The 26452-nt window shown below is 47.1% G+C and overlaps 2 protein-coding genes across 9 annotated transcripts in view; one reads left to right on the top strand and one right to left on the bottom strand.

Annotated features, from left to right (window-relative positions):
- LOC147673089 (uncharacterized) overlaps positions 1–16005 on the bottom strand; it is a 45607-nt gene extending 29602 nt beyond the window's left edge. For 2 of the 4 annotated variants that reach the window (XM_086946787.1, XM_086946789.1), the window contains exons 1-2: positions 15850–16005; positions 4606–4692 (exon numbers count right to left, since the gene is read on the bottom strand). In XM_086946787.1, the coding sequence (XP_086802913.1) occupies positions 4606–4692; positions 15850–15897 (135 nt within the window). In that variant the 5' untranslated portion in view covers positions 15898–16005. The remainder of the gene's footprint in view (positions 1–4605; positions 4693–15849) is intronic. The other 2 variants (XM_086946788.1, XM_086946790.1) reach the window with 1 other exon arrangement.
- An 8623-nt stretch (positions 16006–24628) lies between these two features.
- The window catches only part of LOC147673088 (spindlin-1-like), a 36140-nt gene continuing 34316 nt past the window's right edge, over positions 24629–26452 (top strand). The window contains exons 1-2 of one of the 5 annotated variants that reach the window (XM_086946783.1): positions 24654–24727; positions 25952–25982. The gene's annotated coding sequence lies outside the window, so the exon portion shown is untranslated. Of the gene's footprint in view, positions 24945–25455; positions 25536–25951; positions 25983–26452 lie in introns of those variants that run through there. The other 4 variants (XM_086946784.1, XM_086946782.1, XM_086946781.1 and 1 more) reach the window with 4 other exon arrangements.

Genomic DNA, 26452 nt, shown 5'->3' with positions numbered 1-26452 from the left:
ATCCATCCATCCATCCTTCCTTCCACAGCAATCACTCTTCCTCACTCGCAGAGTAGAGTAGAACTCAGGAATGCGGAGCACCTTCCTTTGAGTATCATCTTTCCATCCTCCCACAATAATTCTTCTTACTTTCTCACTGTGTACAACAGCACAGGCAACAGAGGATCTTCCTTCGAGTGTCAGCTATTGATCCCTCCACAATAATCCCTCTTCTTCGGTCGTAGTCTACGGTAGCACGAAACAAAGAGCTTCTTCTTTCGATCACTTCCCTTCAGATTGGAATTCCTCCTACCCAGGTGCTGTACAGCAGAGGGAGAGTACACATCATGGTTGTCCCATTGTTGCTTCAATAATGCTCAGTCCCTTTCTCACTTTACATTCAACCCTGACCAGGACAAATGATCCAAGTTCTTCCACATATGCCTTGCTCGCCTCCTCTGTGTCCTAAAGGTAGTGGCTGTAACAGAATCACTTACTTCCTGTCTGAACACTGCAGGAAGGTTGAGGTTTCTGCCAAATAGTCGCAGAGTATAAGAGACTTAAATAGTCCTAAAAACACACCTATAAACACGCCCGACTGTGGTCTATTAGGTTTTAAGTGAGGCGCACTGACATGGCAATAAACACTTTCAGATCAGAATACTGACTGCTGAATAGCGCCCTAGTGTTTAGAGGCAGGGCACAAGTAGGATTTCCAGTCCATTTGTAGTGGAAAAGACAGACTTTTTACCCTTCATCCTCCAAGTTCAATAATTTATATAGCGCGCTACTCACCCAGAGGGTCTCAAGGCGCTTGGGGAAGGGGATCATTATTTGTCGAATAGCCAGGTTTTGAGTTCTTTTCTGAAGGAGATGTGGTTCTGTGTAAGGCGGAGGTGAGTGGGGAGTGAATTCCAGGTCTTGGCCGCCAAGTAGGAGAATAGGAGAAGGATCTACCTCCCATGGTGGATCTTTGGATACGCGGAACTGCGGCGAGGCCTTGATTGGAGGATCTTAGTTGGCGGGTGGGTGTGTAGAAGGACAGTCGTGTGTTGAGGCATTCGGGTCCTAGTTTGTAAAGGGCCTTGTGTGCGTGGGTGAGGAGCCGGAATGTTATTCTCTAGTTGACGGGAAGCCAGTGGAGGTCTTTCAGGTGGCCGGTAATGTGATCTTGGAGAGGGATGTCCAGAATGAGTCTCGCTGATGCGTTTTGGATGCGTTGGAGTTTTTTTTTGTAATTTGGCTGTGATTCCGGCGTAGAGGGTGTTTCCGTAGTCTAGTCGACTCGTAACTAGTGCGTGGGTGACAGTCTTTCTTGTCTCGGCGGGGATCCAGTGGAAGATTTTTTTGAGCATACGAAGTACGTTGAAGCAAGAGGATGAGACGGCGTTGACTTCTCTGGTCATCGAGAGGGAGGAGTCTAGGATGAAGCAAGGTTACGTGTGTGGTCTGTGGGTATGGGAGCAGAGCCACCATGAGTTGTCCCAGGCAGAGGGGGATGATCCTAGGATGAGCACTTCCGTTTTGTCTGAGTTGAGTTTTAGGCGGCTGTTTTTCATCCATACGGCTACTTCTTTCATGCCTTCGTGAAGATTGGTTTTGGCGGTGTTGGGGTCTTTGGTGAGGGAAAGGATCAGCTGGGTGTCATCAGCATAGGAGATGATGTTACGGTTGTGTTGTCGCGCGATGGAAGCGAGTGGACTCATGTAAACGTTGAAGAGGGTGGGACTGAGTGATGATCCTTGTGGTACACCGCAGATGACTTCGGTGTTCTCTGATTTGAATGGGGGAAGTCGGACTCTCTGAGTTCTCCCGGCTAGGAACGAGATGATCCAGTCCAAGGCTTTTCCTTTTATGCCAATGTTGCTGAGGCGTTGTATGAGGGTGCTATGGCAGACTGTGTCGAAGGCGGCGGAGAGGTCGAGTAGAATGAGGGCCACTGTTTCTCCGTTGTCCAGAAGTGTTCGGATGTCGTCTGTTGCTGCGATGAGGGCGGTTTCGGTGCTGTGTTTGGCTCGGAAGCCGGATTGTGAGGGGTCGAGGGAGTTGTTGGATTCGAGGAAGGCGGCGAGTTGGCTATTGACGGCTTTCTCAATGACTTTGGCCGGGAATGGGAGGAGGGATATGGGGCGGTAGTTTTTGAGTTCAGAGGGGTCTGCTGTGGGTTTCTTCAGGAGGGCGCTGACTTCGGCGTGTTTCCAGCTTTCAGGGAAGGTAGCAGAGTTGAAGGAGCTGTTGATGACATTACGGAGATAGGGTGCGATGATGGAGTCTGCTTTGTTGAAGATGTGGTGAGGACAGGGGTCGGTTGGTGAGCCAGAGTGGATGGAATTCATAAGGCGGATGGTGTCTTCGGTGGTGATTGGGTTCCAGGCGCTGAGATTGTTATGGGGCGATTTAGGTTCTGAGAGGGGTGGAGAGGATTGTTCGTTGGAACTGTTTTCGAAGCTGTTATGTATGTCGGCAATTTTGTTGTAGAAGAAGGAGGATAACGAATCGCAGAGGTCTTGGGAGGGAGTGATATCGTTTGAGGCTGCGGTGGGGTTGGTGAATTCTTTGACGATGTTGAGTAGTTCCTTGCTGTTATGGGCGTTGTTGTCGAGTCGATTCTTGAATGCTGATTTCTTGGTGGATCGAATCATCTGGTGGTGTTTGCGGGTGGCTGCCTTGAAAGTGGTCATATTGTCGGTGGTTGGGTTTTTTCTCCATGTTTTCTCGAGAGTACGGCATAGCTTCTTGGATTTCTTAAGGTCATCGTTGAACCAGGGGGCCTTTTTGCTGTCTTGTTTGGTGTGATGGTTTTTCAGGGGTGCTAATTCGTCAGCGCTGTGAGTGACAAAGCATCAAATTTAGAGAAGTGTGAACTACACCCAAATATGTAGTATACACACCCATCTGCTGTTCTGGAGAGATCAACACACTTTCTCAGTTGTAATTATGCACCATAAAAGCTCAGACGCCGCTTTCACGAGTGACCAAGTGATCTCTATAGAATTGTGATTTATACACGAGGTCAAGTCTTGAGACACAAAAACCAAGCTGTGCAGTGAAAGACCAATATTAAGGGAGGATTTAATCAATTATTCAAAATCAGTAAGAGATGCACTGAAAGAAGAAACAGTTCAGTCTCAACAATAAAGAATTTAAAAACACTATAAAATGTGGCAAGCCAAGCACCGCAGGCAACAAGGCCATTCCACTTCTATGAAGAGTATTCGAAAAGCCCCCAATACTGCAGAAAAAAAGACATGCCATGCAAGCGATGCGTGATCCCGTCTCCAATGAAATCATCAGTATATAGCACAACATAGGGCATGCTTCCCCCTGGTCCCAAGATCAAACAAGCAGTATGAGGGAGGTTGGGAGGAGGATGTGGCACTACATTGTTTTTCATTAATCATTGGCAAATTTGGGCGCTCATGCCCTCACACCCAGTTACTAAGTTCAATTTTTGACTTCGCAAATTGAGGTACTGAAATGATTGCTCTATCAGTGAACTAGGTCCATACCTCGAAATAACAGAAAGATTAAAAGGAGGGACAGGCTTCAGCTCCCCGCCAAAATGTACAGAGATTGAGATTCTTAAGAAGAACAGACATTTAAAAATAATACATAACACTTTGAGAATTCTGCGTCTAAGTACTGGGATTTGCCTCACAAAGAGCAGCACTTGGAAGTGCCATGACACTCATTGATTATAAGAATGTGTTTGAGGGCGTCGCTGTTAACCCTGTCATCAACAGAGATTACAAGGCGTGTTGAAGTAAAAGATCAAAGGTAGAAAAATAAACACACAAGTGAGAATGTGTACCCAGCCACATATGCTGGTGGTGGAATGGTCCAGTCTCCTGCACGAGACAGTAAGTGACCTTACCACCAGAGTTAAAGGAGGAATGCAGCAGCAGACTGTGCTAAAGGGAGACTAACCCCACACGCGACAAGTGTCCTGGTGACACACCTACTATACTGGAGGCAGAAGGCTAGAGGGATAACTCCTTCAATAGTGCCACAGGGAGCCTCCACTTCTCGTGTTGGAGGTAGTGACCCTCACTTCCCTCTCGCGGCAGAAGAGATATTAACTCCCCATCAATGGAGAGTGACCGCACCTCCTGTATTGAAGGCGGAGAGGCCCCTTCCCCATCAGTGTTGTAAGAGGAATATCCACAGCGCCTAAAATGGTGCCCCAGTGGCTCAGTTGTCTCGTGCTGCAGGACTGACCCTTGCCTCTCATGCTATCCTGACCTCATACTAGTACTAGCCCTACCTGGGATACAGAGGTTCTCTTGTCTCCTGTACTACAGTAGAGAACAACCACACCCCCTTCAATAAAAGAACAAGGAACTCTCCTGCTGAAGAGGAAGTACAGTGACCCCCTTGATTTCGGTAGAACAGAAGGAATAACCCCACCGCCTATGAAACCACTATAGTGATCCCATCTCGGTTGCAAGAGGTGGGGTGACCCCTGGCGTTGCATGCTGCTGCAGGGATAACCCCACCTCTATGTTAAAGGCACAGAGCGCCCGGTCCTCCCATGCTGGTGGTGGGATGAGGAAAGGAGAAAAGCAGGCATTGTAAGAGGGCACCCAGAGCTGCCCTCTCTGAAGCATGCTTGTCCTGGGAAGATACCTCTGGCCGAAGTACCTGAAAGGACTGCACAGCCTTCTCGTAAGATTTGATGAGGGCTGCATCGTCCCATTCGTCGATGTCTTCACTCTGCAAAGAAAGAAAGGGAACATGTGCCTCAGAACAAAAGAAAGGCAAAGAAAACAAGTGTGTACATACATACACTTAGCCTGAAGTGAAGGACAGCACAGTCAACCGGTGCTGGGGTCCTGCTTGTGTGTACTGATGCATTGTGTCCAGGGCCACTGGGATTATGCGGCAAGAGATGGCCAAATTATGCAGCAAGGTTGAGTAAATTATGCAGCATAATGTAGAACATTTTATAATAGTATTACTTCATTATTTCATCATTTTTAAACTTGGTAATACTGTCTGGGCATTAAATGCAACTCATAAGTACCAGTTTAACACCCAAATATAGGAATAAGCAATATAAACGTGACAGTCCAGCTTTGCAAAGGGCCTTCCGCTGCGCTGCAAAATGTAACCTTGCATATTTAGTAACTTTTGAACTGTTAAAGCAAGAAACTATTTTTGGGTGAAATGTGTAGAGTACTCAGCAGATGATGGAACAAGTGGGGAGTGGAGCACATTTATGGTTAGGTGAAAATCGCAGCAGCTCCACAATTGCATCTTGCCGGTGGCCCTGGTTATTATGTTTCTGCCTGTGGCAAGTCTTGGACGCGTGTGCGAGGGCCATGTCTAAAGCACAACAGTGTCCGGTATCTCTGGTTACTACTGTGGGCAAAATATCTGCAGCTTGCCAGCTCCAAATTAACAAATGATTAAAAGTCAGAGCCCAGCACAGCAGGCGGGGTACTCTAGAGCACGTCCCGGTTTGCTGGTGTTAGGTGCAGGGTTTAGACACTCTAGGGAGCGACAACTAGCAGCACCAGTTAGAACTAGATTTGCAGGATGGGTAAGTTTACAAAGTTATAAGGCCAACCAGTCCGCCAGTCGAATTCCTTTTGTTAAAGCAAAAGCAATACACATATTGTATGTCGCTTTTATTTATTTGTGTATTCGATCAATAACATGATCATTTACATCGACAGACATCACAACCAATATAAAAAGTTGCATTACATCTTAGATAATGTAGTTTTAATTTGTCAAAATAATTGCATTAAGCTGAGGGTGGGGGCTCAGTGGACTAATACAGTCACTGCACAGCTCAGTTTGAACCAATGATCATAGGTTCAACTTCCGGCGGGTCCACTTAGCCTTTCATCCTTCCAAAGTTAATAAAATTAATGCTTCTGACATGAGTAACAGAACACATCAACTATCTGCCTAAAAGTCCAGCGGACCATGGGGGCAATATACATTTTTCACAAATACACAGGTTATGAGTTTTTAAGACTACTTCATTTTCATCATGTGATGCAACACTGCTGGACCAGAGTTACTCAGATATATAAGAGTGCACGGGACTCTGCCCCAACTCTATGGCATTTTCCGATACAGGAATGACATAGGACTCTATTTGCCCCTGCACGGCTGGCCTTTCGTGGGTGCTCCTGACATGTGACATACTACTGCTATTTGAGCTGTTACTTATTGCTTGTGTGTAAGAGAGAGAGAGAGAGGATTGCACTGCTGCTTTCTGTGACGTGCCTGCTCTCACGGAGAGTGGAAACCTTGAACTGCTAGATCTATGTATATTATGTACTTGAAAACCTTCTTTTGTTGCAGCCTGCACCATACAAGCTATGTATGTCAGTGAAGCTTGCAGTGCTCCTTCCTGTGCTGCACCTGTTATGTGCATGAAGGAATTTTGCACCACACATTTGTGTGCCGTACCTGTTGTGTGTGCGAAGGAAGCGTGTACTTTCTGCCTGACCAGTACCTGTTCTGTGTGTGAGGGAAGCTAGTCCTCTTTCTGCCTGGTCAGTATCTATTCTGTGTGCGGGGGAAGCTTGTAATGCTGCTGCGTGATCAATATCTATTCTGTTTGTTAGGGTACACTGCTGCTGTATGTTAGGGAAACATGGTGCACTGCTGTCGAGTCTGTATTATCTGTGAGGGAATCAGATACTGCTATTGCCTCTGCTCTACCGGTTATATGTTTGAGAGAAGCTTGCACTGCCACTGTCTGTGCTATCCCTATACTGTGTGTGAGTGAATCGTGCACTGCTTCTGTACATGCTATACCTGTTCTTTCTGTGAAGGACCTTGTACTGTTGTTGCCCGTGCTGCCCCAGATCTATGTGCAAGGGAAGCTTGTACTGATGCTGCTGTGCTGTACATGTTATGCGAGAATGGGAAGCTTGCACTGATGCAGCTGTGCTGCACATGTAATGCCAGTATGGGAAGCTTGCACTGATGCAGCTGTGCTGCACATGTAATGCCAGTATGGGAAGCTTGCACTGATGCAGCTGTGCTGCACATGTAATGCCAGTATGGGAAGCTTGCACTGATGCCGCCTGTGCAGTACAAGTTATGCGAGTAGTGGGAAGCTTGCTCTGATGCTGCTGAGCTGTACCTGTTATGCAAGTATGAGAAGCTTGCGCAGATGCTGCTGTACAAGTTATGCGAGAATGGGAAGCTTGCACTCATGCTGCTGTGCTATACATTTTAATCGAGTATGGGAATCTTGCACTGATACTGCTTTATTGTACATGTTATGTGAGTATAGGAAGCTTGCTCTGATGTTACCTGTGCTGTACATGTTATGCGAGTAAGGGAAGCTTGCTCGGATTTTGCCTGTGCTGTACATGTATGCGAGTATGGGAAACTTGTACTGATGCTGCCTGTGCTGTACCTGTTATACGAGTATTCAAAGCTTGCACTGATGCTGCCTGTGCTGTACCTGTTATACGAGTATTCAAAGCTTGCACTGATGCTGCCTGTGCTATACATGTTATGCAAGTAAGGGAAGCTTGCTCGGATTTTGCCTGTGCTGTACATGTATGCGAGTATGGGAAGCTTGCACGAATGCTACCTGTGCTATACATGTTATGAGAGTATTGGGAATCTTGCTCTGATGCTGTTTATTTATTTATTTATTTAAACAGTTTTATATAGCGCTGGCAGGACCCAAGGGTATCAGAGCGCTTTACAGGCAAAAGTAATTGACAGCTCAGACATAAGGAGAGGCAGGTTATGAGAACAAAAAGTAGATGAAAAATAAATATAAGTCAACGGAATAGGAAGTAACATTAAGAACCAGTCAGGGCGATTTGGATGAAGTAGTAAGTGGGAAAGGTTAGAGTAGAAAGGGGAGGGAATAGGCGTGAGGAGGGGGTATGGAGGAAGTAAGGAGAGAAGAGAGCAGTTAGGGGAATGAGGTGGGAAGAAGTGATAAGGAGGAAGATGTGGGAAGCAAAGCGGGGTTGGCGGGGCAGGTGAGAAGCAGAGGGGCAAAAAGGAAAAATACGGGGGAGGTTAGGAGACACCTGGGAGGGAAACAGGATTAAGGACCCCAGTATTTGAGGAGAAGGTGTTGTTTAAGATCTTTTTTGAAGCTGAAGTATGAGGGGTTGCAACGTAGATCTTTGGGAAGAGAGTTCCAAATGTTGGGAGAGTCACAGGAGAAAGAGCGAGCTTGAGTAGATTATTTTTTAACCAAGGGAGGGACCAGGATGAGGGCATTGGAGAGTCTCAATTCTCTGGGGCAGCCGGCTTTGTGAAGTTTTTGGGAGAGATACAGTGGGGTTTGAGAGTGCAAGGCGTTTTTGTAGATGGATCTGCCATACAGGGGAAGCCATTGGAGATCTTTGAGGAAGGGCGAGATGTGATCCCGCCTCTTAGAACCCGTGATAAGCCTGGCCGCAAGGTTCAAAACTGATTTGATTGGGGCTAGATGGACTTTAGGAGTACCTAGGAGTAAAGAGTTACCGTAGTCGAGTCTGGAGAGAACTAATGATTGCACAACAGATTTAAAGTCATCAGCAGGGATGAAGGGTTTGATTTTTTTGAGGTGAAGAAGTGAGAAGAGTGCTCCTTTGGCAGCACGTTTTATGTGAGGGGAAAGACTGATGTTTTGGTCAATGTTAATACCGAGAGATTTGACTGAGTTAGAGATGGAAAGGGAGCAGTTGAGAGCGTTACGGTCAGAGAGCCAGAGCTGCATGGGGAGCCCGTTATTTTTAGGGGCAAAGAGGATGATTTCAGTTTTTTTAGGGTTGAGTTTCAGGTGGTTGTGATGGAACCATTGTTAGATCTTAGTCAGGGTGTCATTGTGGTGCAGAATGTCAGCGTGGAATTTAATTTTACAGTAAAGTTGGGTGTCATCAGCATAGAGGTGGTAGTTGATACCTGCATTTTTTAGAATGAGGGGGAGGGGCTCCATGAAGAGGTTAAAAAGAGAGGGAGGGAGAATAGACCCCTGTGGTACACCAAGGGAGACAGGTGTAGGTTTAGAGAGGCAACTGCTGATTTTGATTTGTTGGGATCTGTGCTGGAAGAAGAAGGTGAACCATTTGAGAAAGGGACCTTTGAGGGCAAAGCGATCTTTGAGGGTATTGAATAGAGTAGAGTGGTTGACAGTATCGAAGGCAGCAGAAAGGTCAAGAAGGATGAGAAGGGAAGCCTCAGCCTTGTCAAGGGAGTGGTGGATGTCATCGACAATGTTGAGATTTGCAGTTTCAGTGCTACAACCCTTTCGAAAACCTGATTGAAATACATCAAGAAGGTAGAATGAGTCAATGTGTTTATCCAGTTGGAGAAGGACGCATTTTTGGAGAGCTTTAGAGAGAAGAGGAAGATTAGAGATGGGGCGGAGATTGTTGAGGTTGTATGGTTTGGCTGTGGCATTTTTAAGGATGGGTAAGATTTGGCCCAGCTGAAGGGAGACAGGGACACAACCTGTGGCCAGGGATGTGTTGATGAAGGTCTAGTAAGGAGTGATGATATGCTTTAGGTCTGGAACGATATTGGAAGGAAGAGGGTCCAGGGTATGAGAGGAGGGTTTGAGCTTGAAGATGATGTTGAGGACTTCTTGCTCAGAAACAGGGCTGAAGTGAAGCCAGGAGGCATTATTTTTAGGCTGTGCGCTAGGGAGGAAAGGATCTTGGGGGACGGCAGAGAGCGGGCGAAGAGCAGTATCAAAGGGGGGGAAAGGATCAGGAGGAGGCGAAGGAGATAGAGGAGTCAAGGGTGGGAGGACAAGGGGGGGTGAGACACCTTGCGGGGAGGGATTTGAAGCATAGGATGCGTCGATCTTGGCAATTTTTTCAGAGAAGAAATTCGCAATAAGGTCGCAATTTTCTGCAGTGGCAATCAACTTGGGGGTGGCGGAAGCAGATTGTTTTTTGATGATGTTAAATAATTCCCTCGATCTATTCTTGGCTCGATCAAGTTGAGTGCGGAAGAAGGAGGCCTTAAGTGGAGAGATGGCAGTTACGTGGGAATCCATCGTAGAGGATGTCATTAGGAGAGGTGCAACCTTGGAGATGAGGAGAAAAGTTGGGAGGAATGTTGACGAGGGATATGGGGTGGTTGGACGATTTAGTGTCACGGAGGGTGATCAAGTTCTTCCTGAGGGAGGAGAGTTCTAATGATAAGATAGAGAGGTGGATTTGGATGATAAGAAGCAATTGAGTTATGAAGGGGGAGGATAAGGAGGAAAGGGGGTCAACATGGATGGGGGTTTGTTCCAGTTTATTCGGGGGGGAGAGGGGTAGGCGGTGGGAGAGGGGGGAATCCAGGAGATGGAATGAGAGGGGTGTTCCCGATTCCGACCTGCTGTAGGATGGCTGTGTGAGAGTCCAGTAACCCGGCGGTTTGATGGGTGCTAAGGGAGGAGGAGGGGGGAGGAGGAGATGGGAAATCCTGTCTTTGCGGTTGAGGATCAAAAAGGTCTGGTAGAATGTGAGGACATCGTGGTGCAGTAGTGGGGAAGGAGTGAGGGGCTTCAGTGAGTTGTAGGGGAGGGGATGGGGTGACAGGGATTGAGGAGGAGGAGGAAAGAAAGGTAGGAGGGGTGAGGTAAGGGTTGGGTGTGAGGTGGTAAGAGGAGGAGGAGAGGGAAGAGGGGAAAGGAGAAGAAGGATCGGGTAGTGGGGGAAAGGAGGAGAGAGGGGAAAGAGGTAAGTGGTTGGGGATGGGTGAGAGAGAGACCGAGGGAGTGTAGGGGGTGGGAGTCAGATAAGAGGGGGAGGGGACATGCGCAGGAGCGGGTGCAGTGTTAGCAGTGGGAGGCAAGGACTGGGATGGGGAGATTTCAAAGATATCAAAGGATTCGGTGGGAGGTGGAGCTGGAGTCAGGGAAAGTGTAGTTGTGAGGGCTTTGTGTGTTTGCACGGCTGAGGAAGAATGAGAAGGTGAGGATAGTAGATCATATAGGACTGGTTGAAGTGGAGTTCGAAAATGGAGAGGTTGTTTTCCGAGCCTTGAATGAGGATATTTCCTAATTTGAAGATTGAGATGGCAATTTCTCCAGCGAATGAGGGGGATGGAGTGGTGGATAGCTTCAGGCCATATGGGATTTTGATGGATTTCTTAATGGGTAAATGGCGGAGGAAGACACTTTTCCATTTAGAGGGACGCTTCGAGTAGAAGATGTAATTGGTTTTGACAATGGAAGTAAGGCTAAGGTAGTAGTCAACAAAAAGGGATCATGGTGACGAATTAAGAGTTTATGTTTCAGGTTTTTCTTGGCATTTTTAGAGAGCGTGGGAGGGTAAAGGATGGTCCACGAGTTGGTGCCAAATCTAGTGATTAAAGGGTCGGTGGAGTGATGGTATGATTGGAGGGAGGCATTATAAGACAGCTGGGATGGTTGAATGTGCGGGCAGAAGAAAAAGTGGAGTGTGAGATAGGGAGGGCGAGAGGGCAGGGTGGAAGAGAGAAAATTCAGAGAGTGTGGGAAGACAGACTCAAATGTTGGGGCAAGAGTTAAGAATTGTCAAGGTTTGAGATTGAAAAGGGTTGTAGTACAGAGGAGTAGCCACCATAGAATGAGTTAACACAAAAGGGGAGGAAAGGGAGACAAAGAAGGGGGAAGGGAGTGGGGATCACGGGATTGGGTTGAACAAGGGGGGGGAGATGTGATAAATAAGAGGGGGAGCAGAGAATAGAAGGGGGAGTGTGAGGGGAGCCAAGAAGGGGGTAATAGGATAAAATCAGTAAGTGGAAGTACTCATTTGGGAATGGAGAGACAGAAGTCAAGAGATTGCGGAGTAGGGTTGGGGGAAATGCAAAAATAAGCAATCATTACATTAACAGGGGAGATATCGGGTAAGGGTACAGAAATATATTAAGGACAAGCAAAATTAAATTAAATTGACATGATAGGCATCGAGAAACGATAAGAAGTGCAATTTAGACAAAGAGAGAATAACAGGACATTTGGGGTAAAGACATCATGATGCAGAGGAGAGCAAATGTCGAGTGTGAATCAGCGACGACTGGCTCAATGTCCGACAGAGTACAAGAAGACCTTAGTTCTGGTCTCCATAGGTCAAGGAGGCCTGCATATAGTCGTCAGTGGAAGCAGGAAGGGGGCTCTTCCCTAGACCCAAAGAGGGGCCCTGCTAGATTGTCATTCCCCATCCGGACATCTGAGAAAACTGGTGGAGAGGCGCTTCTTCATTGGACCAAAACGAGGGGTCATTCAGGACTGTACATCCAAGTCCAGGGGGTGCATTACTACAGGTAAATATGCAATACAGGTGTCATACTTGCAACTAGTGGCAGTGGTCGGGACTGAGATGCTTCCACTGCCGCTGCTGAGCTGTACATGTTATGCGAGTATGGGAAGCTTGCACTGCCGCTGCTGTGCTGAACATGTTAAGCAAGTATGGGAAGCTTGCACTGATGTTGCCTGTGCTATACATGTTATGTGAGTATGGGAAGCTTACTCTGATGCTGCTGTGCTGTACATGTTATGCGAGTAGTGGGAAGCTTGCACTGATGCTGCCTGTGCTATACATGTTATGCGAGTAGTGGGAAGCTTGCTCTGATGCTGCTGTGCTATACATGTTATGCGGGTATGAGAAGCTTGCACTGATGCTGCTGTGATGTACATGTTATGAGAAGCTTGCACTGATGCTGCTGAGCTGTACATGTTATGCGAGTAGTGGGAAGCTTGCTCTGATGCTGCTGAGCTGTACATGTTATGCAGGTATGAGAAGCTTGCACTGATGCTGCTGTGATGTACATGTTATGAGAAGCTTGCACTGATGCTGCTGAGCTGTACATGTTATGCGAGTAGTGGGAAGCTTGCTCTGATGCTGCTGAGCTGTACATGTTATGCAAGTAGTGGGAAGCTTGCTCTGATGCTGCTGAGCTGTACATGTTATGCGAGTACGAGAAGCTTGCACTGACGCTGCTGTGCTAAGCATGTTATGCGAGTATGGGAACCTTGCACTGATTCTGCCGCTGCTGTAAATGTTATGCGAGTATGGGAAGCTTGCACTGATTCTGCCTGTGCTGTGCATGTTATGTGAGTATGGGAAGCTTGCACTGATGTTGCTGTGCTGTACAAGTTATGCAGGTACAGGAAGCTTGCACTGATTCTGCCTGTGCTGTACATGTTATGTGAGTATGGGAAGCTTGCACTGCTGTTGTTTATGCCACATTAGTCCTTTGTTAGAAATCATTTGCAATATTGTTGCTCATGCTTCCATGTTATGTGTGAGGGAAGACTGCCTGGCGAACCACCCTGCTGTACCTTTCTGTGGAAGATGGAGACTTGCACTACTGCAACCCCTTAGTGAGTAGGCTGCTTCGAAGATGGAGGCATAAGACTACGGTCTGCTGGAGAAACCATGACTTTCTATCAGTTTCCCTTTTCCTACAAAACGGTCTTGTTTTACTGTGCAGTGCCTGCCAGACTGGTACTCCCACCCTGTGTTGTGCTTCTCTAACAGCTACTCATGCACTGTACTTCCCACAGTTGGCACTTCCCCAGCTCAGGCGGCTACTACAGAAAATAACCTGCTTTCCAGTCCGGGCTTCGCCTTCCAGACACAGTTGTATCCCTAAGAAGGTGTACCCTGGACTGTGGTGTACTACTGGAGAGTGCTTCGAACATAGCTCCCTATTGAGTGCTGGTCTCTACATGAGGTTCAGGGCAACATAAACTGTGCTTTGGCTCATGGGCAATGCTGGCATACCACAGAATGCAGCAGAACACAGACAGGGATTGAAAAGGCCTGTAGACAATGCTATGCAGATATACGGTGGTAGTTCATGTACACTTGGTGTAAAAGCAAAGTTTGAATGTTCCTTTGAAGGTTCGTTAGGGGGATGCGTGCAGATCGGGTATCACCCACTGATCTACGAGCAAGATAAGATTATTCGCTCCGTTAGAACGTCTTAGCGACACCGCAAGATAAATTCTTAAACCCACATACACTGGCGTTCAACACTCCCCCGATGAAGGAGTGTTTAGGTGAAGGGCTTCTTTAAGCCCAAATGGTATCCGATCCAACAATTTGGGAGCAACTATCTGCCTCATTTAAAAGACCTCCTTTCTTAATGACATGTGAACAAAACGAATTTATGACGATTGAATAATTCAATTCTTTAGAGAACAGATTACCTGCCCTTCATATTTGATAAAGTTCGGATTATTCCATTCACTGGACATCACTCTGTGCACTTATGGGACGCCGCCTTGTGGGCTGCCCTTACCTTGCATACTGTAGACAATGCTGGCATTGAAAGAGTGCATTGTGCAAGGGACTCTTAAGCTGTGCAGGCATCCTTCAGATGTGCAGTGCAACACATACCCTGGTGATTCTTAGACAGTGTTGGCAACAACAGGGTGTACAGTGTTACACATACTCAGCAGTACCTCTTAGACAGTGTTGGCAACCACAGGGTGTGCAGTGTTACACATACTCAGCAGTACTTCTTAGACAGTGTTGGCAACAACAGGGTGTACAGTGTTACACATACTCAGCAGTACCTCTTAGACAGTGTTGGCAACAACAGGGTGTACAGTGTTACACATACTCAGCAGTACCTCTTAGACAGTGTTGGCAACCACAGGGTGTGCAGTGAAACACCTAATCAAATAGTGTTGCTATCACCAGGGTGTACTGTGCAACAAATGCTTAGCAGTGCTTCCTAGTGCTGGCAACAGGGTGTGCAGTGCAACACACCCCCTGCAGTGCTTCTTACACAGAGTGCCAACAACAGGGTATGCAATGCAACACGTACTCAAATAGTGTTGGTAAAACCAGCGTGTACAGTGCAACACATACTCTGTTGTGCTTCTTAGACAGTGTTGCCAACAGGGTGTGCAGTGCAACACATACTCTGCAGTGCTTCTTAAGACAGTGTTGACAACAACAAAGTGTGCAGCGCAACACGTACTCAGCAGTGCCTCTTAGACAGAGTTGGCAACAACAGTGTGTGCAGTGCAACACGTACTCAGCAGTGCCTCTTAGTGTTGGCAACAGCAGGGTGTGCAGATCAATACATACTTAGCAGTGCCTCTTAGTGTTGATATAGGATGTACAGAGCAAGAAATACTCTGCAGTGCTTCTTAGACAGTCCTTGTATCAACAGGATGTGCAGTGCAACACGTACTCAGCAGTGCCTCTTTGTGTTGGCAACAACAGGGTATGCAGTGCAACACATACTCTAGAGTGTCTCTTAGGCAGTGTTTGCATCAATACGGTGTGCAGTGCAACATATGCTCTTAGTGTTTGCATTAACAGGGTGTGCAGTGCAACACATACTCTAGAGTGTCTCTTAGGCAGTGTTTGCATCAATACGGTGTGCAGTGCAACATATGCTCTTAGTGTTTGCATTAACAGGGTGTGCAGTGCAACACATACTCAGACAGTGTTTGCATCAACAGATGGTGCAGTTCAACACATGTTCTTAGACAGTGTTTGAATTAACAGGGTGTTACTCTTAGCCAGAGTGAGCATCAACAGGTGGTGCAGTGCAACACATACTCTTAAACAGTGTTTACATCAGCAGGGTGTTCAGTGCAACACATACTCAGACAGTGTTTGCATCAACGGGTGGTGCAGTGTAAGGGAGCTGGTGCTGTGGAGCATTAGGCGTGCTGTGCATCCCGGGCTCTGCTGGGTCTCTAGTCAGAGCTGGCACCTACAAGGTGCCCTGTTCAGCCCTTCCTGTGACTGGGGCTGGCAGACACTGCTGCTTGTGCAGTGCAACACAGCCGATATTGTGTTCGTGGTGCTGTCATCCCGAGGACGTGCTGTGCAGCCCAGACTGAGCTGTGGTTCCTAGACAGAGCCCTCCAGCTCCAGACTGATGCCTGCCCCCACCCCCTCCTAGCTCATCACACTGCCCCTCACCCCTCGCCTCCGTCCTTACCTGGGAGCTGTCCTTCTGGTACACTATCTCCCCATCGCAGGCAGCCATCCTTCCGCCTCTAGACCCCCATAATCACTGCACAAAAAGCAGACCCAGGACCCACTCAACAGGCATCAGCAGAGCTTGGCATGTGGGCAGCGCCGAAGGGCAGTCTGGGCATTATAGTGAGACAGCCTGCCCGCGCCGCTATTGGAATACGACGCTCAACTACACTTCCCAAGATGCACAGCAACCACCAGTGACGACAGGGAGGACAGAGGCAGAGCGTCGCCGTCTCTTTCTGCAGCGGCATCTACGGGTAGAATGGGAGAACTGCAGGACATATAACCTGCCCCATCAATGTCCGCAACGAGCAGCTCCAGACCATTGAAAGAAAAGAAACACTCCACCTGGCAGAGTCTCACAGAGTGCGAATAAAACTACAGCGTAAACATTCAAGCTACGAAAAAATATATAGTTATGCTGGGTTAGCTGTATTAAATATTGCAAAACATTAATTCTTTAGAATTTTTTAGAATCTAAGACGTTTTTCATACGTCATTATATATTAACACATAGAAAGCAAAATCTGCAGGGTCTTTACTGACTATTTATTATTTATGTATTTATTTATGCATTTTTATATAGCGCAGACTTTACCCGAAGGTGTCAGGGCGCTTCACAATAGGAACAAAACTGATACATGAGGAGAACATTGCAAGTGAACAAATTACAAAAGCAAACATTAAGTTACATGAGGCAACAATGACAATTGTGAGCAAACAAAATACAAAAGGTAGCAAACGGTGCAATATAGGAGGAAAAAGTGACATGTGTGCAGGTTACCAAAGCGTACAAAATACAAGTAGAGGTATAATACTGCAGTAAATGGCAGACACTCAAGAACAAGAACAAACGTTACGTAGGCAATGGTCGCACTTGTGCCAGTATCTAAAGCTAACAAAATGTAAGAGGTAGCAAACAGTGTTTTACAAGAGAAAAGTGACATGTGCATGTTACAAACGAGTACCAAACACAGGTAGAAGGATAATTACATTCGGAAGTGTCTTTGAAGGAGAAGAACTTTGAGGTCAGTTTTGAAGGCCTGGGAGGAATTGAGTGCTTTGTAGCGTCAGGGTTTCGTCCGCCTACATCTCGTTGCGGGAAAAGCAAGACTATATTGCACCTAAAAACATTTAGTAAAAGACGTTTTGGGAATATTTCTACATTTGACCGTGGCAATAAATTAGTATTGCTTTTCTTGTATTTTGTATAAAAGGTGAGCGCCAAATCTCCTGAAATAGCCCGAAGACTCAATATTGTTTTTCTATGGTGAAAATTATGTTACTTTACCATTGACCAGCTTAAAACTTCCTCCAACGCAAGGTAAGTTTACAAGAATTTCAATTCCTGAGATTTTTTTTACAAATGTCTCGCCTAGGTTCAGTGTCAGTATGGGTTCACAATTAGGCCCAGGCACGCCCCAAAAAAGTGGCCCACATTCCAGGATCATTCATTTTGTTGTAGTTTTATATAGTATGAGCTCGGACTCTGGCAGGAAAAGGAGGAGAACAACAGAGACTCATTTATGTCCCGACCCCCTGCCTTCTATGAGGGGAGAGAGACTCAAATAACCTAAAAAGCTCCCTCCCTGGGCCTAACCAGTCCCCCCTAACTTTTCACTCCTCCTCCCTACCCCAGTCCTCTGCAAAGCGAGTGCTAATGGCTTCCCATCTGCAGCTCATTGAGGTCTGTGCTGCACCTGTAGGGAGCCAGGAGGCAGGGACACCTCTGCTGTGACAGAAGGAGCAGTTCATTGTCATTCTGTCTCTCACAGTGAGCCGGCCTGAGGTGAGTCAGGCAGTGGTGCAACAAAACCTGAAGAAGCCCCCTTGCAAAGTGCACAGAGGGGCCCCACTTCAAACTCACTCAGGATCTCTCAGGCCAGGTTACTGTACTGCGGGGGCCCCGTGGAGTTCAGACCCCCGCACAGCTGGGGTTGCAGGGGCCTTCATTTAAAGCCTTACACAAAACTGGACTAGCATACCTGAACTGCCGCATACACTTTCACCAACTGCCAGACACCTATGCTCTGCCTCAAACTCACTAACATACACTCCCCACATTCACAAAAGCAGAGCAGATCCCTAATTCTCCTACATCGCACCCACACTATGGAACAACCTCCCTCAACACATCAGAGCCTCCTTCTCACTTCTCGAGTTCCGCAAGAGGCTGAAGACCTGGCTGTTCTAATAACTCTGTGGGGCCTCCACAGCTGCTGAAGTGTCAGGATGCCCTCACAGGTGATTAGTGTGCCTTACAAATCCTCATAACATAACAAGAGGGATGTCTTGCTGTCTAGTGGTTTCCTATTCTTCTAATGGGAGTGCCTCCTTAGAGCAAATAGCTGTGTTGAGCTAGATCTTCCAGCTGAGTTTCTCACACTATTCTACTTCCTTCCTCTTTCTGACAGTAGCATAACCAGCATTGAGGAGGAAGGGCAATCTCTCACTCCTGTTGTATTGTACACCTCTTCGATAAGGCACCAACAGCTCTTGTGCACATTGCCTCCAGCATGTCCTTCACTGATACTGGCTTTATTTTAATTCTATCTACTTCATTGTGCAGGTGATCTAGAGAGGCCATTGTTCCACTCAAATGGGCTAACACAGCAGTGAAGCCCGTAGTCAGCTGAGACCAGGTGAAAATAACACTCCAACAGGATAAGATAGGCTAATATTTATAAAGCGCACTTATACCCACTGGTGTCAAGGCACTAAGTGAACGGGGAGGAGGAAAATGTTCCAGCATCCAGCTATGAAGCAAATAACCAGGTTTTCAGAAGTTTCCTAAAGACCAGAAGAGAGTCCGCCTTTGAAATGGACGGGGCAAGGAATTCCAGAGTTTGGTGAATGCCTCAGAAAAGGAGCGACCGTCCCATCCGGACATGTGAAATCTGGGAGAAACTGTTTTTTGTGAGGAGGATCTCAAGGTCCTCTTCAGGTTGTATCACTGAAACATATTTTTTAAGTGTGATGAACCATTGCTCTGCATAGCCGTGTACACCATACTAAAGACCTTGAAGGAAATGCGCCTCCTGGTGGGGAGCCAGTGCAAGGTTCGAATTCTTTCCCTGGCTGACTGATACTTTGGGATGTTAAGAATCAGCCTTGCCGCAGTGTTCTGTACCACCTGAAGCTTGTTCAGGGGCCCTGTGTTGATGTTGAGGTATAGAGTGTTGCAGTAGTCCAGCCAGGAAGTGACTAGAGCGATGATATTAGGCCGATGCAGTTCAGATGGGATATACGGCAGTACTTTACTCAGGGTTTTTAAGATGAAAAAACAGGTGCTGGCTGACTGGCTAACCTGGGCATCAAAGGTCAGACCCTCATAAAATATGACCCCCAGATTTTTTGCAGTTTTGACTGGCACAGGAAGGGGACCACAAGCTGCAGGCCACCAGGCATTAGACCAGATAGAATTCTGTGATCCAAAGACTAGCACCTCGGTTTTGTCTGCATTGATCTTTAAAGAATTATCCTTCATCCAGCATATAATGCTGGACATACATTGATTAAACTTTTGGGCAACTAATTGCAAATCATTTGTTATGGACACAATGATTTGGGTGTCATCGGTGTAGGAGAGCACCTGGAAACCAAACGATGTCACCAACTCCAAAAGAGGGGTCACATAGTGGTTAAAGAATGTGGGGCTAAGTGAAGATCCCTGGGGGACCCCACAGGGAAAGCTGAAGGCCTTTGCTCTAAAGCCACCACAACTGATGATGTTAGTTCTTCCGGTCATAAAAGAGTGGAGAAGCTGCAGAGCCTTTCCTGTAATTTCTGCTTTCAGCAGTCGCTGGATCATGCACGCTGGGGAGATGTTATCGAATGCCGCTGAAAGGTTTAGCAAAATCAACACTGCAGATTCGCCTTGGTCAACCTGCATGCAGATACAGTCTGTGGCTACTACAGGGGCAGTTTTGGTGCTGTAACGGGCACAAAACCATTCTGAGAGCTGTCCAGGATTTCCCGGGATTCAATGTGTTTCATCAGCTCATCATTGATGAATTTATCCAGGATTTTGGCCAGAGCGGGGAGAAGGGAGATAGGTCGGAAGTTCAACTTTGAGGGATCAGTATTTGTTTTTTTAAGAAGAGGTGAGACGATTGCTTCCTTCCAGGTGGCTGGGTAGTTGCCACCCATGAGAGTCATGTTGAAGAACTGGCACAGGAAGTTGGCTATTGTCAGGGCCAAATCGGAATATGGAAGGCATACAAGTGTCTGAGGGAGCTCCGGACTTAAGGCCAAGTAAGAATTCCTTGGTTTGCAGAGCTGTGATCTGTGGGAAAGAGGACAGGGCATACTTCTCAGAACCTTGGGAACGCTTCCCTTAGACTGGTCTTCACTTTCCCTTTTGACTACCTCTGTGATAGGTTCATCATATGCAGTCGGGATGAACTGGGTAAAGTTTTTAAGGACTTTATCCTGGATGTAGAGTGCTACTCCTATCACAGTAGTGTTGGGAGAGGTTCATGAGCTGTGTCCCTGGTGGCTCATCAATCTCCTTTAAGACTTTGAATAGCATGCTGGAGTTGTCTGCTGACACTAACAGTGCTGACGTTATTCTATTCTCGTCAGATGGGGCCATGACCCCCAATGATCCATCCTTGGTGATCTTGCCCTTGAAGTCCTGAGTGAAATGGCGCTCCACAGCACCTCATAATAATATGCCTTCCTTATAGCTTAGAGCACAAGAACTAAAGAGGTTGAAGTGCTGAATTTTGCATGTTATGAAGTTGATACCATACTCAATTTGAGTGCTTCTCCCCATTAGTGTATATATAACTTATAATTAAGCCACATTTTTGTGTCAGCTTGTCACTTTTAGTTAGGGCTGAGTTATACAATTATTAGTTATTGACCATAATTATGTGCACAGACGTGACCCTTTGGTGAGGACTCTGAGGCAGTGTCTGGCGGTCCCCCTATATGCCCCCTTCATCCATCCAGTCTTACTGTAGGGCAGAGGTCTTGAATCTGTGGGGCGCGACACCAAGGGGGGTCGTGGAGTCCTTGGAGGGGGGTCGCAGATTCTGTCAGAGCATGCAGTTCCTGGCGTTGGGCTGATTGAGAGTGCTCACGGCGGAGACCTAATTCACACCGAGGGGTGAAAGATATCAAAGCCTCATTAAGAAGTAAAAGGTCTTTTAAAGACCTGTGAAGTACTTGGGTGTGGCTGTGTGTGTTTCCCTGAAGCTGTTTCAGCCGGGCTCACATACACGATCTGGGGGGGTGGCTGCAGGAGGAGGCTGTAGTGTAGCCCTTTGAGTTCAATGGACGTGCGCGCCTGGAGCTGTGGGTCATGTGACACGTCCCATAAATCATTGGTTTAAGTCCCAGGTGCCCTCATACCTGGCGCCTGTGGGAAGAAATGTGCCTGAGAGTCTGTTCTTCATGGTGAGATGTTGTTACAGCCTGTCTGCCCCCTCCAACCCCCCACCCCACCCCCAGCAGGGAGGCACAGAGATGCCCTCCCAAGAGCGGGAAAGAAGAAGGAAGAAGACGCAGAGAGATACTGACCCCCCTCCCCCATGAGAGAGGCACAGAAAAGGTGGGTGGATTAATGATGGGTGGGTGGATGGATGGATGAAAGGGTGGACTGATGATGGATAGATGTAAGGATAAAGGATAGATGGATGTGTGAAAAGGTGGGTGGATGAATGGTGAGTGGATGGATGAAAGGGTGGATGGATGGATGAAAGGGTGGATAGATGAAGGATGGATAGATGGAAGGATGAAATGGTAGATGGATGAATGAAAGGGTAGATGGATGAAGGATGGATGTATGGATGGATAAACGGTTGCATGGATGAATGATGGATGGATGTGTGAAAATATGGGTGGATGAATGATGGGTGAATGGATGGATGAAAGGGTAGATGGATGAAGGCTGGATGTATGGATGGAAGGATGAAAGGGTGGATGGATGAAGGATAGATGTATGGATGGAAGGATGAAAGGGTGGAAGGATGAAGGAAGGATGGATGGATGAAAGGGTGGATGGATGGTTGAAGGATGGATGTATGGATGGATAAAAGGTTGCATGGATGAATGATGCATGGATGGATGTGTGAAAAGTTGGGGGGATGAATGATGGGTGGAAGGATGGATGAAAGGGTGGGTGGGTGGGTGTATTATGGATGAAAGGGTGGATGGATGAAGGATGGATGTAAGCATGAAAGGGTGGATGGATGAAGGATGGATGGATAAAAGGTTGCATGGATGAATGATGGATGAATGTGTGAAAAGGTGGGTGGATGAATGATGGGTGGATGGATGGAAGGGTGGATGGGTAAAGGATGGATGTATGGATGGAAGGATGAAAGGGCGGATGGATAAAGGATGGATGTATGGATGAAAAGGTGGATTGATGGATGCGTGAAAGTGTGGGTGGATGAATGATGGATGGATGGATGTGATGAGGACTAACAGGCGCATTTATGGTTGTCAAAAGTTGATGAGGACTACCAGTTTCTAGAAACTTTTGTTGTAAGGGGGTCCTTACGCCTAAAAATGTTTTACAAGGGGGTCTCGGCATCAAAAAGTTTGAAGACCTCTGCTGTAGGGGCTGTCATCCATGCTCCTCTTTTGCCCACATACTTTTTTTTGCAGTTTTAAATAGTGCAAACTCGACCGGAATGTATCAGAGTGCTTTACATGAACACTAGTTGAATTACAGACAGACACATTAATTTTTTAGGCACTGAGACTTTCAGTGATTTGCCCGGAATCACAGGATGTTGAGCCTCCGCCAAGACTCAAACCCGGTCCCCCAGCATCAGAGTTGGCGCTCTTGCCAATAGACCCGATTCAGACAGGAGACTCTCTATTTTTGCAGTAAATAATAGCTTTATTTTAGCTTTCTCCTGCCTGAAATTGCCTCTGCTTCAATTGAAGTCAAAGTGGAAATACATTCTTCTGATTATGTTTTTTAAAATCTCCCACTTTCCTCTTCTAAAATCAGCTGCAGTTTATGTTGCTAACCGTACAGAAAAATAAAATGACAATGAAAATATGTAATTGCCATTTTTTTTTTCAATGTGTGCACTGCAGCAGCCAGCTGACCCCACAGACATATGGGGTGTGTCCTCTGCTGCTTATTGAAAGCAGAGGACAGGAGCAGTGTTTGGCTGGATGCTTCAGGGTGTGCATGTCACTTCAGCTGGCTGTCTTGTGCTGGCCAAAGTGACACACACACTTTGAAGCTTCACACTTGTCTTAGACAGCTGGTGGGGACCAAGCACAGGCCTATAAGAAGCATCCAGCCAGCCCGCTCCATTCAATTTAAGCGCTGGTTTCATGCTGGTTAACAGCATGAGCGCAGCGTCTGGATAGGTATGGGGAGCTTGCAGATTCACAAGTTGAACATAGAGGGTGGGAAAGTACTATGTATTTCAAATGTTAATCTAGTGGTTTTGTTTTACTTGTGGAGGGAGGGGTGTTTTATTTGGGGCTCTTGGAGGGTATGGGTGTATTTTATTTTGAGCTTTTGGAGGGAGAGGTGGTTTACTTTGGAGTTTTGGAGGAGAGAGGGGGTGTTTTCTTTAGTTTTTTGGCGTATTTGTGGGACTCCTCTATTGCTCCACCACTTTCAAAGGGTAGCAGCCACCTCTATCTAAAATGTTGGCATGTTAGCACTGATCTGCCCCTTGTTTCTGGGGTCTCCAAGCACCTGATAAACTGCGTGTGTTCCCCCCAGTACATGTGATAAACGTGCGGGTGTTGCCGGGGGCAGAAGGTGCGAGGGCCTGGGGAGCGCCTTGTCACAGAGCCCCCTGCCCTAGCGCCACCTCAAAGCCCCATTGCTGGAATAGAGCAGACATGCCAACCCTCCCGATTCAGGCGTGAGACTACCGATTTCAAGGCTAGTCTCCTGCCTCCCGATTCCTGCAAGTAAAAACCCGATTCCTCTGGGTTTCAGCTGACGGGGCTTGGTATTGTGTAAAGTGCCAATTCTTCCAGCAATAGTTAGAGTGGCCATGCAGGGGCTCTAGAAGGGGTGAAAAACCAACAATGCGTCATTAACAAGGGAATGGTCTTTTAAAGACCTGTGAAGTATTGGTGGGGGGTCGATGGGGGGGGGGGGGGGGCTGTGTATGCACAGGAAGCTGTTTTAGCCTGGGCTGTCACACAGGGGGGGTGGGGGGAACATACACTGCCAGCAACCTGCCAGGCAGGTGCACAACACTTGCATCACCCTCTCTCTGCCTGCCATTGCGCTCCATGTTTCTGAAAGGTATGAAAAAAACCTGCATTTGTATTTCAAATGTCAAATCCTGCAGCAGCACACTCCCAAAGCCCATACATGTCAGTAACCCGATTAAAGGCCACATTCTCCCGATTTTTTTTTTTTTTAAATCTCCCTCTTTGCTCTTCTGAAATGTTGGCATGTATGATAGAGGTCTCAGGCCCCGAGGGCCACAGTTCCAGGCGCCCCTAGAGCTCCCTGTGCCGGAAGTAGAGCCTCGTGGGGTCACTGCGGTCGAGGACCCGCTGAACCTTAACCTTAGACAACAGCGCCGGCCCATGTGCTGTGGGGCAATCACTTCCGGCACATATGGATCGACACGTCTAACTTATGACCCGCCTTTTCCGGGTCAGCAACCAAGACGGCGCCTTTGAAGAGCGGACTGGCTGCCTCTTTTCGGGGGGCGGGCCAGTTCTATCCAATCACAGGTTTCCTGGTGCTGGCAGCCATCAGAGCTATTTTACTTCCGCTGCGTTAACTGTCAATCACTGTGAATCAGCTTTCTGATTGGGTGCTCCGGCCTCCGTGTGCTGGAGTCGGTGGGGGCGGGCGCTCGTGCATCGAAGTCGGTGTGAGGGAGAAGGTAGTGGTGGGCTCGGGTTCTAGCAGCAGCCCTGTCAACAATGCTGGCCGGGGGGAGTGGGGGTCTGCCGAAAGCATACAGGTTCTGGGGTGCTGGTTGGTGGGCAGAGGGTCTCGCATGCCAACTTCCGGTTTAGGGGTGGGCTAGGGAGGGGTTCCTGTTTTAAGATAACTATCTATTCCAGCGGTACCTCATAAGAAAAGCCCCACACTTACATGTGAGTCAATGCAGAATTAAACTGTCCAGACCTTTTCATCTTCGTCTCTCTCGCATCCCACTCTGGGGTATTTATATCAGTGGTGCCTGGGGTAGGGTGTGGGTCTGGTGCCAGGAGGGTGGGTGGTCCTGGGAGGTTGAACGCTCTAAGAGTCAGTGGTGCGCGTGGAAGGGGCAGTGGGGGGGGCTCTGAGGGCATTGCTGGGAGGGTAGAGCCTGGATCAGTGTTGCTTTTATGGTGTTGTTAACGGTTCCTGTAGTTGGGTGGTTTGGAGTTGTTTCTGATGCTTGTGGGCCTGACGACCACGTTGAGAAACGTGAAATAGATTCTTGAAACCCGAAACAATGGCTACAGTATAAGTATATACAGTTCTCAATCACACTGTAGCATTTCCGACCTCACACCTGTTCAATACTACAAGTGAATGGCCCTTTTTAGGTTGAAACTACTAGACAGTGCATGCGTTGTCTGCCCCGAGGCATATTGTGGCTTATCCAGAAGCTACAGGAGCTTGGAGCCCGACTGTTGCTTACCATAAGTTGGCTTTTCTTGTCACTCTCATTTGCCTACTTCTTATTGGTGACCCAGCGTGTCAGTCTTCTGTTATTCCGGCTAATGGAGCATTGCTTCTTTACAAACTCCTTGATTATCTGGCATGGCAGTTTATATGGCTTTCATTTCAAGAACGACTTTTATTCTTTTGTGTGAAGCATTCCAAGAAAATGTGTGTATTTTCGAGCCATCTTTCTCCTTTAAGTCTTCGGTGCACTCCGAGTTGCTATCGATCGAGTGCTTCTCTCTGCTGCACCTCATGCACTATCCATATGCTTCTCTTCATTGCTTCAGTCTACATGCATACCCCTTGTTGTTTCCCGTCCACTCCATTGTTGCTTAGACCCTGTACCCATCCCTCCCCTCTGTTGCTTCACCTTTTGCTTCACTCTCTCTTTGCTGCTTCCACAGCACTCCTGCTTTAAAAAAAAATAATTTGCACATTTTATTTTCAGCTACAACCAACTTGAATCGGTAACTAATAAGGTAACCATGTCATGTTGTAGTAGCGCATGCCTACAAAATGAGACAGGCAGATGTCAAAGTTTTTTTTTTTTTTAAGTTTATCCGCACTGCACAGCATCAAGGATTCTCTGTAGATAAAAACTATTTGCATAGCCAATAGGTCTCAAAATATAAACCTAATGGCTTCACCAGTGCCTGTTTAGATCGGTTGAGAAGTCCACTAATGGCTTAAGATATACTATAAAGAAGTAGTTTAATTTAATATAGTACTGTACAGCCATAGATTGATAAAACTAAAAGTTGTCAGTTTAAAAATTAGCATAATAAAACATATTGACTTATTTTGCTCAACACATTAAAAAGCTTTACTTGCATGGCGCGTTCTCATACTTGATTGTTGACCATCAACATGACCCGCTTCAAGCAGCTCTTTCGCACCCTTTGTCTGTTCTTCGGTGGGCTGGCAACATAATGGGGAGGAGATGCAGCTG

The sequence above is a fragment of the Lissotriton vulgaris genome, chromosome 12 (genome assembly GCF_964263255.1).
Source record: "Lissotriton vulgaris chromosome 12, aLisVul1.2, whole genome shotgun sequence".
NCBI classification, from domain to species: Eukaryota; Metazoa; Chordata; class Amphibia; order Caudata; family Salamandridae; genus Lissotriton; species Lissotriton vulgaris.
This window is presented reverse-complemented; position numbering and strand designations above follow the sequence as displayed.